The sequence below is a fragment of the Callospermophilus lateralis genome, chromosome 2 (assembly GCF_048772815.1).
Source record: "Callospermophilus lateralis isolate mCalLat2 chromosome 2, mCalLat2.hap1, whole genome shotgun sequence".
Taxonomy (NCBI): domain Eukaryota; kingdom Metazoa; phylum Chordata; class Mammalia; order Rodentia; family Sciuridae; genus Callospermophilus; species Callospermophilus lateralis.
The window spans coordinates 6,543,419-6,555,451 of record NC_135306.1 but is presented as its reverse complement, the minus strand read 5'-3'; the positions used below and the strand labels follow the sequence as shown (position 1 = coordinate 6,555,451).

At 37.8% G+C, this 12,033-nt stretch overlaps 1 protein-coding gene across 4 annotated transcripts in view; it reads left to right on the top strand.

The window, feature by feature from the left end:
* The window catches only part of Nup188 (nucleoporin 188), a 55,775-nt gene that overhangs the window by 14,214 nt on the left and 29,528 nt on the right, over window positions 1-12,033 (top strand). For all 4 annotated transcript variants that reach the window (XM_076845315.2, XM_076845314.2, XM_076845313.2 and 1 more), the window contains 8 exons: window positions 1,163-1,247; window positions 2,116-2,196; window positions 2,630-2,674; window positions 3,728-3,820; window positions 3,948-4,067; window positions 8,217-8,428; window positions 9,159-9,273; window positions 10,091-10,291. In XM_076845315.2, coding sequence (XP_076701430.2) covers window positions 1,163-1,247; window positions 2,116-2,196; window positions 2,630-2,674; window positions 3,728-3,820; window positions 3,948-4,067; window positions 8,217-8,428; window positions 9,159-9,273; window positions 10,091-10,291 — 952 coding nt within the window. The remainder of the gene's footprint in view (window positions 1-1,162; window positions 1,248-2,115; window positions 2,197-2,629; window positions 2,675-3,727; window positions 3,821-3,947; window positions 4,068-8,216; window positions 8,429-9,158; window positions 9,274-10,090; window positions 10,292-12,033) is intronic.

Sequence of the window (12,033 nt, the reverse complement as noted above, 5' to 3'; positions counted from 1 at the left end):
TTTTTTTTTTTTTTTTTGGAAATGGGTTACTAGAACAGTACACTGTTCATATGGGGTGGTGGAATTAAAACTCACCTCTTGAGGCAGCATCTGTGTGTGCTATTTTGAAGTCTCCTTTAAGGAAGATTTTGCCCCTACTCCTTCACCTATTTAATCACTCATTTATATCAATAAGAACTCATGTATATGTATTTTGTACCATTTTTTATGGTTTTGGGGGTGGTACTTGGGATTGAACTCAGGGCCTTGTGAATGCTAGGCATATTCCCCCAGCCCCCTCTATTTTTGTTAATACTTTGTTCCTTTGTTAGACTTTGGGAGTTCTTTCAAATTGATGTCTGTTTTTTTTGTTTTTTGAATACTTCCTTACTTTAGAGCCCTAAAAAATGCTTCAGTCTCATATTTTTCCTGCCTCAGCTCTAGAATCAATAATTCTCCAAGGAGTCCTGGTTCCTTTTATGGAAGAATGGTATTAGAAACCAAGATCTGGGTTCTGACTGTGTTTGCTCTTACTGGGGTGTCACAACTTCTAGGCCTTCTCAGTGGAAAGACTCTTTCTTTTTTTATAGTACTGGGGATTGAACACAGGGACACTCTACCACTGAGCCACATTCCCCAGCTCTGTTTTGTATTTTATTTAGAGACAGGATCTCTCTGAGTTGCTTTGCTCCTTATTTTTGCTGAGGCTCTTTGAACTTGTGATCCTCTTGTCTCAGCCTCCTGAGTTGCTGGGATTCCAGGCGTACACCACAGATTTTGATAATACATGTGTGTACACTAACAGACCTTGTTTTACATTTCATCTCAAATTTTTATTAGCTGTGGATTTTTGGTAAGTTATTTCCTCTTTCTAAGTGTTGATAATTCCATTTGTAAAATGGGGTAGTAGTATTTATCTTTTAGGGTATTTCTATGGATGAGAAAGAATTTAACCTAGCAGATTTATAGGTAATATCCTTATAATTTAAACAGACATAACTTATTTTTTATTACTGAGGTATAACGAGTTTTGTGTCTTAAAGTCTATAGTGGAGAACGTGTGTGTGTATTTATAGAGACCTAAATGGCAGGAAAAAAGCCTGTAGTAAAAATATCTAAGAAATTTTATTTTAAACCCCTAAAGGGTTATTGAGAATGAGGAAATGTTCTATTCTTTTCATAGTCCAAGTTCAGCGGAAAAAGTGAAAGCTAATAAAGATGTAGCTTCACCACTGAAGGAACTGGGCTTAAGGATCAGCAAGTTTTTGGTGAGTAAAAAGTAGCACTGACTCGGTTATTGCTTGTGATGTGGACATATGTGGTTTTATTGTTAGTACAAATTTAATTTATTTCAATTTTAGGAATTAATTGAATATGTTGTGTTTTAGAAATACCCAAGTTACAACTCTTCTCACCAAAGTCACATAGCGAAGTTGCCCATCCTGTTTACTACATATCATAGAGTTTTCTTCAGCATACATGTGTTTATTCATTTATTTGGTACTAGGGATTGATCAGGGGCACTTAACCACTGAGCCATGTCTCCAGACCTTTTTATTTTTTATTTTGAGACAGGGTCTCATCAAGTTGCTGAGGCTAGCCTTGAGCTTGTGATCCTCCTGCCTCAGCCTCCTGAGTTGCTGGGATTACAGGTGTGGGCCACCATGCCTGGCAGCATACATGTTTTAAATTGACTACATTTGTGTTTCAGTACTTAGGTGTTCTCGTTCAATTTTTAGAGCCCATATTATGCCTACTGCTATATTAATGTGCTTGGTAAAAAAGCACTTGTTTCTGGAATGTGGTATTGTCATGCAAATTGTGTGTCAGTGAGTGGCCCCTTCTAGTTGGGTTAAAATTGTTATGTTGTATGGGAAAAAAAAATTTTTTTTTGTACTGGACTACTGAGCTACATCCCCAGTACTTTTTTTATTTTTTATTTTGATTTAGGGTCTTGTTAAGTTGCTGAGGCTGGCTTTGAACTTGTGATCTTCCTGCCTCAGCCTCCCAAGCCGCTGGGATTACATAGTTGTGAGCCACCATGCCTGGCTAGAGGAAAAATCTTTAGTGCTTTGCATGCTGTGTGTGGTTCTGAGCTGAGGTGATTGTTCCTAACTTAAGAGCTCTACATTTCAGAGTCTTGATGAAGAACAGAGCGTGCAGTTGCTCCAATGTTACCTTCAGGAGGATTACAGGGGTACTCGGGACTTGCTCAAGGTCTGTGGTCTGCCCAGCTCTATCAGCTGTCTTTTCCTTGGTGGTTTTAGATAATTTAGGGTTTGGGCACCAGTTCTTTCAATAGAGGCGGGTTGTCAGATATAGCCATTCTCAAGAAAGGCTTCCCAAGGCTTAAAAAACAACTGAGATCAGTTCTCATATGGAGGGTAGAGAGGTCAGAGCATGCCATGCTAATCATAGAATTGAAAGAGCTTCCTCCTTGCCCAGCTACTCATTTTACAGATGAGGAAACTGAGGCCAGAGGAGAGGCAGGGAAGGATTTGAGCACAGGTTTTGGATACATTTTAATAAAAATAAGGTAAGAAATGCTTATAAAAACAAATGGGCACTTATAATCTTGAAATGTGAGACTTTTTCTTTCTCAATTGAGTATTGCCTGTGAGGTGACTTCTTGACTGCTGTTTTTCCTCAGATGGTCTTGCAAGATGAGAGGCAGAGCCAGGCCTTAATCCTGAAGGTCAGTAGTAGTTAACATTTCCTTTTTATTATTTTTTTCTCCTTTTTTGGGTACTGGGGATTGAACCCACAGGTGCTCTACTACTAAGCGACACATGCAGCCCTTTTAAATATTTATCTTGAGACAGTCTTGCTAAGTTGCTTTTAGGCTCGTCTTGAACTTGTGATCCTTCTGAGATTACAGATGTGTGCCACCTCACCTGGCTACCATTTCAATTTTTTTAAGGTACAGTTGGGTGGCAGTTTTGACTTTGTCTTCCTGAGCATTGCTGGGTTTTGACTCATCTGCTAGGAGAGTTTGAGGTTTTAGTGCAGATGCTTATTAGCTCATTTGTGAAACAGGAGGGTTTTTATCGCCTGGCCCAGCTGAGGGGTTTTCCTGAAGGAGGTCAATTGTTCAGCTACCAGTGTTGGGAACTGGTTCTTGGTTATCATTTCTCTAATTCAACAGCATTAACTTGAGTGTGTATGTGTGTGTGTATATGTGTGTGTGTGGTGCTGGGGATTGAACCCAGGGCCTTGTGCATGTGAGGCAAGCACTCTACCAACTGAGCTGTATCCCCAGCCCTAACTTGTGTTTCTTTATTTCCCACTTCCCCTCCTGGAACCCCATCTCATTTAGGATTTAGTTTTAAAAATGGAATTTGTGACTTCTAAAGCAGTTTCTCATTTAATATTTAGTAAGACTTAAGTATATTAGTTATAAGCAGTTAGAACATTTATCAGTGAGCGGTATTTTTATATTTGTTTTAATGTGTTTGGTCAGCCAATAGCATTGTATATTACTTGAATGCTCTGAGAAATCATGCTTGAAAATTTTTTGGAAAGCTTGTTTTAATAATTTCTTGTATCACCTTCCATGGCTTACCTAGTTTACAAAGACCTTTTGCATTTGGGGGGCTTAGTTCAACATGTTTACATTTTTTGTGACTGCTTATGTAAGTTCATCTTTTCCATCCATGTCTTTATGTGATCTCATTATCAGTAATTACAAAATTGAATATCCTCTTTCCAAATGTGAATAACTAATTTTGAATCTTTGGGTTCTTTCCAGATTGCAGATTATTACTATGAAGAAAGAACCTATATTCTTCGTTGTGTCTTACACCTTCTCACTTATTTCCAAGATGAAAGACACCCCTACAGGGTAAGCCTATTGAATCCTCTTGGTTCTTTCCACCCTATATCATTCAAACCTTTTAAATATATTATTTGTATTTATTTGAATATTTATCTTTTTTTAGGTATGGATTATTCTCTTTTTCTTTTTTAAGGTTGAATATGCAGACTGTGTTGATAAATTGGAGAAGGAACTAGTTTTAAAATATAGGCAGCAATTTGAAGAGCTATATAAAACTGAAGCACCAACTTGGGAGACGCATGGGAACCTCATGGTATGTGTGCTTGTGCTCTCCTGTAACCTGTGGGGAGTGGTGTGTCCTTGCTTATGGAGCCCCAGGCTGAATTATTTGCTAATGTATAAACTGACACATGTATGGATTACTTTCAGAAAGTTAATGACTTTAATTTTAAATAGTACTTAATTCTGGACCTTTTCCTTGGACTTTCTTTATTTTCTGTTCTCAATGAAAATATGCTGTTAGTGGTTAATGATACTATAAACCCACAATTTTGTCTTTTTATTTGTCATTTTCTATCAGTTAGTTTGACTGTTTTTATTGTAAATTCTAAAGCAGCATGCATTTATAGATTGTAGGTTGGCCTTTCTTTGTTTTGTTTTTTGCTACTAGGAATTGAATCCTGGGGTGCTTAATCACGGAGCCACATCCTGAGGCCCCATCCGCCCTTTTTAGAGACAGGGTCCTGCTGAGTTGCTTAGAGCCTCACTGAAGTTACTGAGGCTGGCCTTCAAACTGTGATCTTTCTGCCTCAGTCTCCCAAACCACTAGGATTACAGGCATCCACCACTACATCCTGCACTTTTGTTTTGAAGAGAAAACATTTTTATTAAAACCCATCAACAAAAACAGACATTAACTATTTAAAATGTTTAATGGGAGAAAACGGCCCACTTAACATTTCTGTCTCCCCAGAAAGTTTGCAAGCAAAAGCATAAAATAATAATAAAAGCATAAAATTCCCAGAAATAAGCAGTCCAAAATCAAAATGAAGAGGACTTTAAAATGCTATAAAGGGTGTTAAAAGGAAACATAACCAAATGGAAAGACCATTTTCTTGATTATAAAGATTCAATACTATAAAAAATCTAGTTCATCATACATATGTTAACCTATCACTTTAATGTAGTCCCAGAAAAAAAATACCAGTAAGTGTGTGTTCTGCCTTTTTTCTGGTACTGGTACTGGGAAAACTAATTAGAAAACTCATATTATGGAACCACCATATCATATATGCGTGGAGTGTAGCTTATGGAATTATCCCACTCCTTGGCATATATCCAAAATACTTAAAATCAGCATAATGTAGCAGCTCAATTCACAATAGCTAAGCTGTGGAATCAACCTAGGTGCCCTTCAACAGATGAATGGATAAAGAAAATGGGGTCTGTATACACAATGGAGTATTATTTAGTCATAAAGATGAATGAAATTATGGCATTTTCCAGTAAAAGGATTGAACTAGAGACTATCAGGTTAAGTGAAATAAGCCAGTCCCAAAAAACCAAAGGCTGAGGGATGGGGATATATAGCTCAATTGGTAGAGTGCTTGCCTTGCAGGCACAAGGCCCTGGGTTCAATCCCCAGCACCAAACACACACATAAAAAAATAAAGGCCGAATGTTCTCTCTGGTGTGGATCTAATTTATAATAAGGGGGAGTAGAAGATCTTTGGATTAGACAAAGGGGAATGAAGGGGAGGGAGGGAAATGGGCATAGGAAAGTATAGCCAGGGACTAGAGCTGTACCTCTGTGGTAGAGCACTTGTCTGGTATGTACAAGTCCCTGGGTTCAGTCCCCTGTACCAAAGAAAATAATGATAATAAGGTGGGCGCCTATAATCCTGGAGACAGGAGGATCATGAGTTCAAAGCCCTCAGCAATTTAGTGAGGAACTAAGCAACTCAGTGAGACCCTGTCTCTAATAAAAATATAAAATAGGGCTGGGGATGTGGCTCAGTGGTCAAGTGCTCTCGAGTTCAATCCCTGGTAACCAAAAAAAAAAGAAGAAGAAGAAAATGATGATAATAATAAAAAAATAAAAGTAATATTATTAAAAAAAAAGCCACCGGCACCACAAATAAATAAATAAATATCGATCTATCAACAATTAAAAAAAAAGTAAGAATAACTGAGAAAATTTTGAAAAAGGGAAATAATGAAGGAAGATTAATCTTACCAGATAATAAAAAGTGTAACAATTTTTAAAATATGGAATTGGAAAATGAATGAATAGGCTGTTGAATAAAACATAATAGAAATCCTAGATGTAGACACGGATACAGGTAGGAAATTTAATTATATTAAAGTGGGATTTCAAATCAGTGGGAAAACATTGGATTATTTAATAAATAATGTTGAAACTACTCGATCTGGAGAAAAATTAGCATTTCTTTCTTCAAACGTTTTGTTATATGAAAATCTGAATGGATCCATGATTAAAAGAAAAATTTAAGCTGTAAATGAAGTATGTTATTCAATTTCAAATATTTAATGTTTTTCTTAGATATCTTTTTTTTTTTTTTAAGAGGGCGGGGAGGGAGAGAGAGAGAATTTTAATATATTTTTTTTAGTTGTCGGCAGACACAACATCTTTGTTTTGTATGTGGTGCTGAGGATCGAACCCGGGCCGCACGCATGCCAGGCGAGCGCGCTACCGCTTGACCGCTTGAGCCACATCACCAGCCCCATTTCTTAGATATCTTGTTAACAGTTTTTCATTTGATTCTGTTATTATCAGTGAACACATTCTGTATCATTGTAATCTTTTCAGATTTATTGTCCTATAATTTATGGCCCACCATATGATCTTTCTTGGTAAGTGTAGCAGGGAGGGACACCTGAAGGAGTGTTTATCTGGCAGTAGTTGAGTGTGATGGTCTACGAATATCAACTGGCTCAATATGGTTCAGATCTGCTGTGTTTGCTGAGTTCTGTTGTCATACAGCATGGTTTTATTAGCCAAAAATTCCTATTAACTGAATGCCCTTCCAGGTGATCTGGGTAAAATAAATTATGACATTTTTAGTGGAATACTATGCAGCAGTAAAAATAAGGGGACTATTGAATAGACTATGGCATATCAATAAAATTGATTTCTATATATAAAGCTTTAAAAAGGAGTGAAACAGACTGGGGTTGTAGCTCAGTGGTAGAGTGCTTGCCTTGCATGCGTGAGACCCTGGGTTTGGTCCCCAGCACCACATAAAAATAAACAAATAAACAAAGTGTATATATATATTAAAAAAAAAAAAGGAGTGAAAAACAGGAAATAATCTTTTTTTTTGTTGTTTTAGCTTTTTTTCGGTTGCAGATGGACCCATACTTTTATTTTATTTATTTTTGTGTGGTGATGAGGATTGAATCTAGTGCCTCACAAGTGCTAGCCGAGTGCTCTGCCACTGAGCCACAACCCTAGCCCAGGAAATAATCTGAAGATATATTGTTAAGGGGCTGGGGCTGTAGCTCAGTGGTGGAGTGCCTGCCTCGCATGTATGGGCCACTGGGTTTGATCCTCGGTAACACATATAAATAAAGATACTGTGTGTTCATCTACAACTAAATAAATAGCTTTAAAAAAGAAAAAAAAAGATATATTGTTAAATGAAAAAAGAAAGGTGCCTGATAGATAGTTTGTGCAATGTTATTTGGTTGAGCTAAGGGTAGTGGCGCTTATCTGTAATCCCAGCAACTTGGGGGGGACTGAGGCAGGAGGATCCCAAGTTGAATACCAGTCTCTGTAACTTACTTAGTAAGGCCCTGTCTTAAAATAAAAAGGCTGTTGACGCAGCTCAGTGGTAAAATGCCCTTGGGTTTAGTCCCCAGTACTAGGGGAGTGGGGGATATTATATATACACACAAAACAAAATTTGGATTAAAGATAGATTAGAGAATGAGTAAATGGATATATGTAACATACTGCTGAAAGGAAATACGAGTCTCAACACTGGCTGCTTGTGGAGAGGGGTTTGGATAACTAGGCAATAGAAATAATAGGGAAGGGGCTGGGGTTGTGGCTCAGTGGTAGAGCACTTGCCTAGCATATGTGAGGCACTGGGTTTAATCCTCAACACCACATATAAATAAATGAATAAATTAAAAAAAGGTCCATTGACAACTAAAAAAAATATTTTAAAAAAATTGTAGGGAGAGGAACACCTTTTTTCCCCCACTTATACTTTTTGAATTTCTATAATGTGCATATATTCTTTCTTTCTTTTTTTCTTTATTTTTGTGGTGCTGGGGATTGAACCCAGGGCCTTGTGCAGATGAGGCAAGCACTCTACCAACTGAGCTATGTATCCTCACCCCCAATATAATGTGCATATCACATGTAATACAATTTTTTAAATTTTAAAGAGATCTTTAATTTCATTTTCCCATTTTTTCTTTCTTGGTTGTGCAGACTGAGCGCCAGGTGTCACGCTGGTTTGTTCAGTGCCTTCGGGAGCAGTCCATGCTGCTAGAAATTATTTTCCTTTACTACGCATATTTTGAGATGGCACCTAGTGACCTACTAGTATTGACCAAAATGTTTAAAGAGCAAGGATTTGGTAGTAGGCAGACTAATCGGCACTTAGTGGATGAGACCATGGATCCATTTGTAGATCGGATTGGGTAAGTCTGAGTGAATTAAATATCATAGGAGATGAATAATGTTTAGAGCACTGATACTGTAGAGATTCTGTAAATAAGTGAGGGGAAAAGTGGACTTTTCCTTTAACTGGTGTAGAAATAGATGGGCCTACTGACTTGTTCTTTTCATATAGGAGCTGAAGACGGGACTTTAAGGGGGCATATTCTTGAAAGTATAAGGTTCTTTTATTTCTGTCTTTTAAGGAGTTCATTCATTCAACAAACAATAGTTGTTGAGCAACTGTTACAGGGTAGACATCAAAATGCTAAGAAGACTGATATGACTTAGGTGTTCTCAGCTCTTTGAGGCCATATCTGTTGACTTTGAATTTCTCATTTTTTTTCCCACTAATGGCCAGGGACATAGCCACATTTTGAGGATTATTCCCTCTGTGAGCAAAGATGAATGCTTGAGAAATAAGATGGCTTACCGGGGTCAGGTATATGTGGTGACTATAGAAACCTTTAATACTAGATATGTGCTGCCCAATATGGTGGACACAGATGCATATGACTGTCAGATACTTGAAGTGTGGCTGGTCATATTGAAATGTATTAGAAGTATAAAACACATTCTAGATTTAGAAGACACTGTGGGAAAAGAACTTTAAGTAACTTAGTAATGACTTTGATAGGGAAGTATCTTGCATTTCACCTGGTCTGTTGTGAGCTTCAAAGCAGCACATGAGACTAGTACCATTTTTCTTTCCAGCTATTTCAGTGCCCTTATTCTGGTGGAAGGCATGGATATTGAGTCCCTGCATAAGTGTGCTTTGGATGATAGGAGAGAATTGCACCAATTTGCTCAGGATGGGCTTATTTGTCAGGTGAGCTTGGAAGAGCTACTTTTTTTTCCCTATCAGATGGTTTATAGTTAGTAGTGTGTTCTTAAACACTGAACTATCCTGCTGCATAAAATTTTCAGTAATGTGAATTTATTAAATAGTTAATTAGATTTGGAAGAAATCTGGGTTTTTGTTTTGTTTTGTTTTGTTTTGGGGTCATCCTTATGGAGGTGACAATTGAATTTGTGAGGGCAATTAGAGTCATTCATGGAGATGGTATAAGAAAAAAAGATGCCTGAAGACAAAACCTTGGGGATAGTCTGTATTTTGGGGATTTGTGAAAAAGGAAAAGGGGTGAACATTGAGATGAGGTAGTTAGAAAGGTAGAAAATGAGCCGGGTGTGGTGGTGCATATCTGTAATCTCTGTGATTTGGGAGCCCAAGGCAGGAGGATTGCAAGTTTGAGGTCAGTCTCAGCAAATTAGTGAGATGCTGTGCCAAAATAAAAAAGAAAGAGCTAGGGATGTAGCTTATTGGTAGAGCATTTCCCTATAATGTATAAAGCCTTGGGTTCAATCTTCAGCACCAGGAAAACAAAATTAGGAAGGAGAATCAAGGTAATGAAATTTATAGTTTTCATATGAGCGTGTGTTTTAGTTTTAAATTAAGACTTCTTAAAATCAATAGGAAAAAACTTCTAAAGGGAAAAGTAACTGAGGTGCTTGTTAGTGAGTTGGCTGGGATTTAAGAACAGTGAAATATCAGAATGGGAAAGTGAGACCTCTTTGGATGAATTAAATGCTTATTGAACTTAACTCTTTTTCTTCAGAGATACAGATATGTTTTCTCCCTTCATTAGGATATGGACCACTTGATGTTGACCTTTGGGGACATTCTACATCATGCCCCGGTGCTTTTGGCCTGGGCTCTCCTCCGTCACACCCTGAACCCAGAAGAAACAAGCAGTGTGGTCCGGAAGATAGGTGGCACAGCTATCCAGCTGAATGTATTTCAGTACTTGACTCGACTACTGCGGTCACTTGCCGTTGGGGGAAATGATGTGAGTCCAGGTTGTTGGTTGAGCGTCAGGGGCAAAAAGCTGGGCAGAGCTATGAGAACAGTGAGAATCCTAATAGTGAAGTGGATAAGAGTGAAAGTGTAACTAACCTTTATAAAGCAGACCCTGCTCAGCACTTTCTAATTTAATCCTAATTTAATCCTGATTATCACTTTGTTTAGGATTATATTGTCTTATTTTATGCATTAGGAAATTGAGATTGAGGGAGGTATAATTTGCCCAAAATGATAGTAGCCAGTAGGTGGTGGATAGTTTGAACTCATTATCTGACTCTTTGCCAATAAAGTGTGTTAGAAAACAGGGTTGGGCCGTTTTTGACTGGGTATTTCTTTCTGGGGAACTTACTCATTCAGCTGGACCAGGATGAATGGGAATTCTCTTGAGCCTTGTGTTGGGGATTATTTTGAGTGATATGGCTCACATAATTTAATATTGATGTACTAAAATAAAGATAGCTCAGCGGTCATTACGTTTGCCTAGCATATGACACCCATGGTTGGATTCCTAGTACCACAAAAAATAAAATGAACGAATAAAATGAAACTTTTAGGTTCGGCATTTACACTCCTTGGTATGTAGAGTCTGAGTTGGAGACTAATGAATGTCCACACACAAAAAAACTGTGCACCGATGTTTATAACTTTATTCATAATTGCCAGAATTTGAAGGCAGCAAAAATGTCCTTCAGTAGGTATAAGTAAACTGGCACATTCAGACAATGAGTATTATTCAGTGCTTAAAGAAATGAGCTATCAAACTATGTGAAGAATGGGAGGAACCTTGAATGCATATTACTAAGTAAAAGAAGCAATTTGAAAAGGCTACATGGTGTGTGATTCTAAGGATAAGACATCCTGGAGAATTCAAAACTCTTTGAGACAGTAGAAAGAATAGTGGTTAATTGGTAGAGGGGGGATGAATAGGCCGGGTATGGAGGATTCATAAGACAATAAAATGGCACTGTATGATGTGAACCTGAAACTGCTGTAAAACAGTTTATAAAAAGGAAACCACAGACTTCAGCCAAAAGGTCCTGCTGGCTGGCACTGGCTGATTAATGATGGCAGTTCAGGCCAAGTGTCATTTGTATCAGCTCATAGAGACATAGAGACAGTAGTCCTTCTGTAGGCTGGATTGGGTTTTCTTTCTTTTTTTTTTTTTTAAGAGAGAGAATTTTAATATTTATTTTTTAGTTTTCGGTGGACACAACATCTTTGTTTGTATGCAGTGCTGAGGATCGAACCGGGCCACACGCATGCGAGGCGAGCACGCTACCGCTTGAGCCACATCCCCAGCCCTGGATTGGGTTTTCTTTTCCCCCCATACAAACTTTTTTTTTTTTTTTTGTTCTAATTAGTTATACATGACAGTAGAATGCACTTTGACACATACATAAATGGAATATAACTTCTCATTTTTCTGGTTGTACATGATGTAGAATCACACCAGTTGTGTAGTCTTCTATGCACATGGGGTAATAATGTTGAATTTATTCTAATATCCTTCCTAACCCCATGCCCCTCCTCTCCCTTCACTGCTCTCTCTGCCTAATCCAAAGTAACTTTATTCGAAGTACCCCTTTCCCATACAAACTTTGATCACTTTGAAAATGATTGTTTTGATTTATTATTGGCTGTTGTGATGTTCGTGTTCCTACTTTTTTGTTTCTCCCTTAGTCGTCCTGATTTTATAACTAAATGAGGAAAATTGTGAAAGTTTCAGAT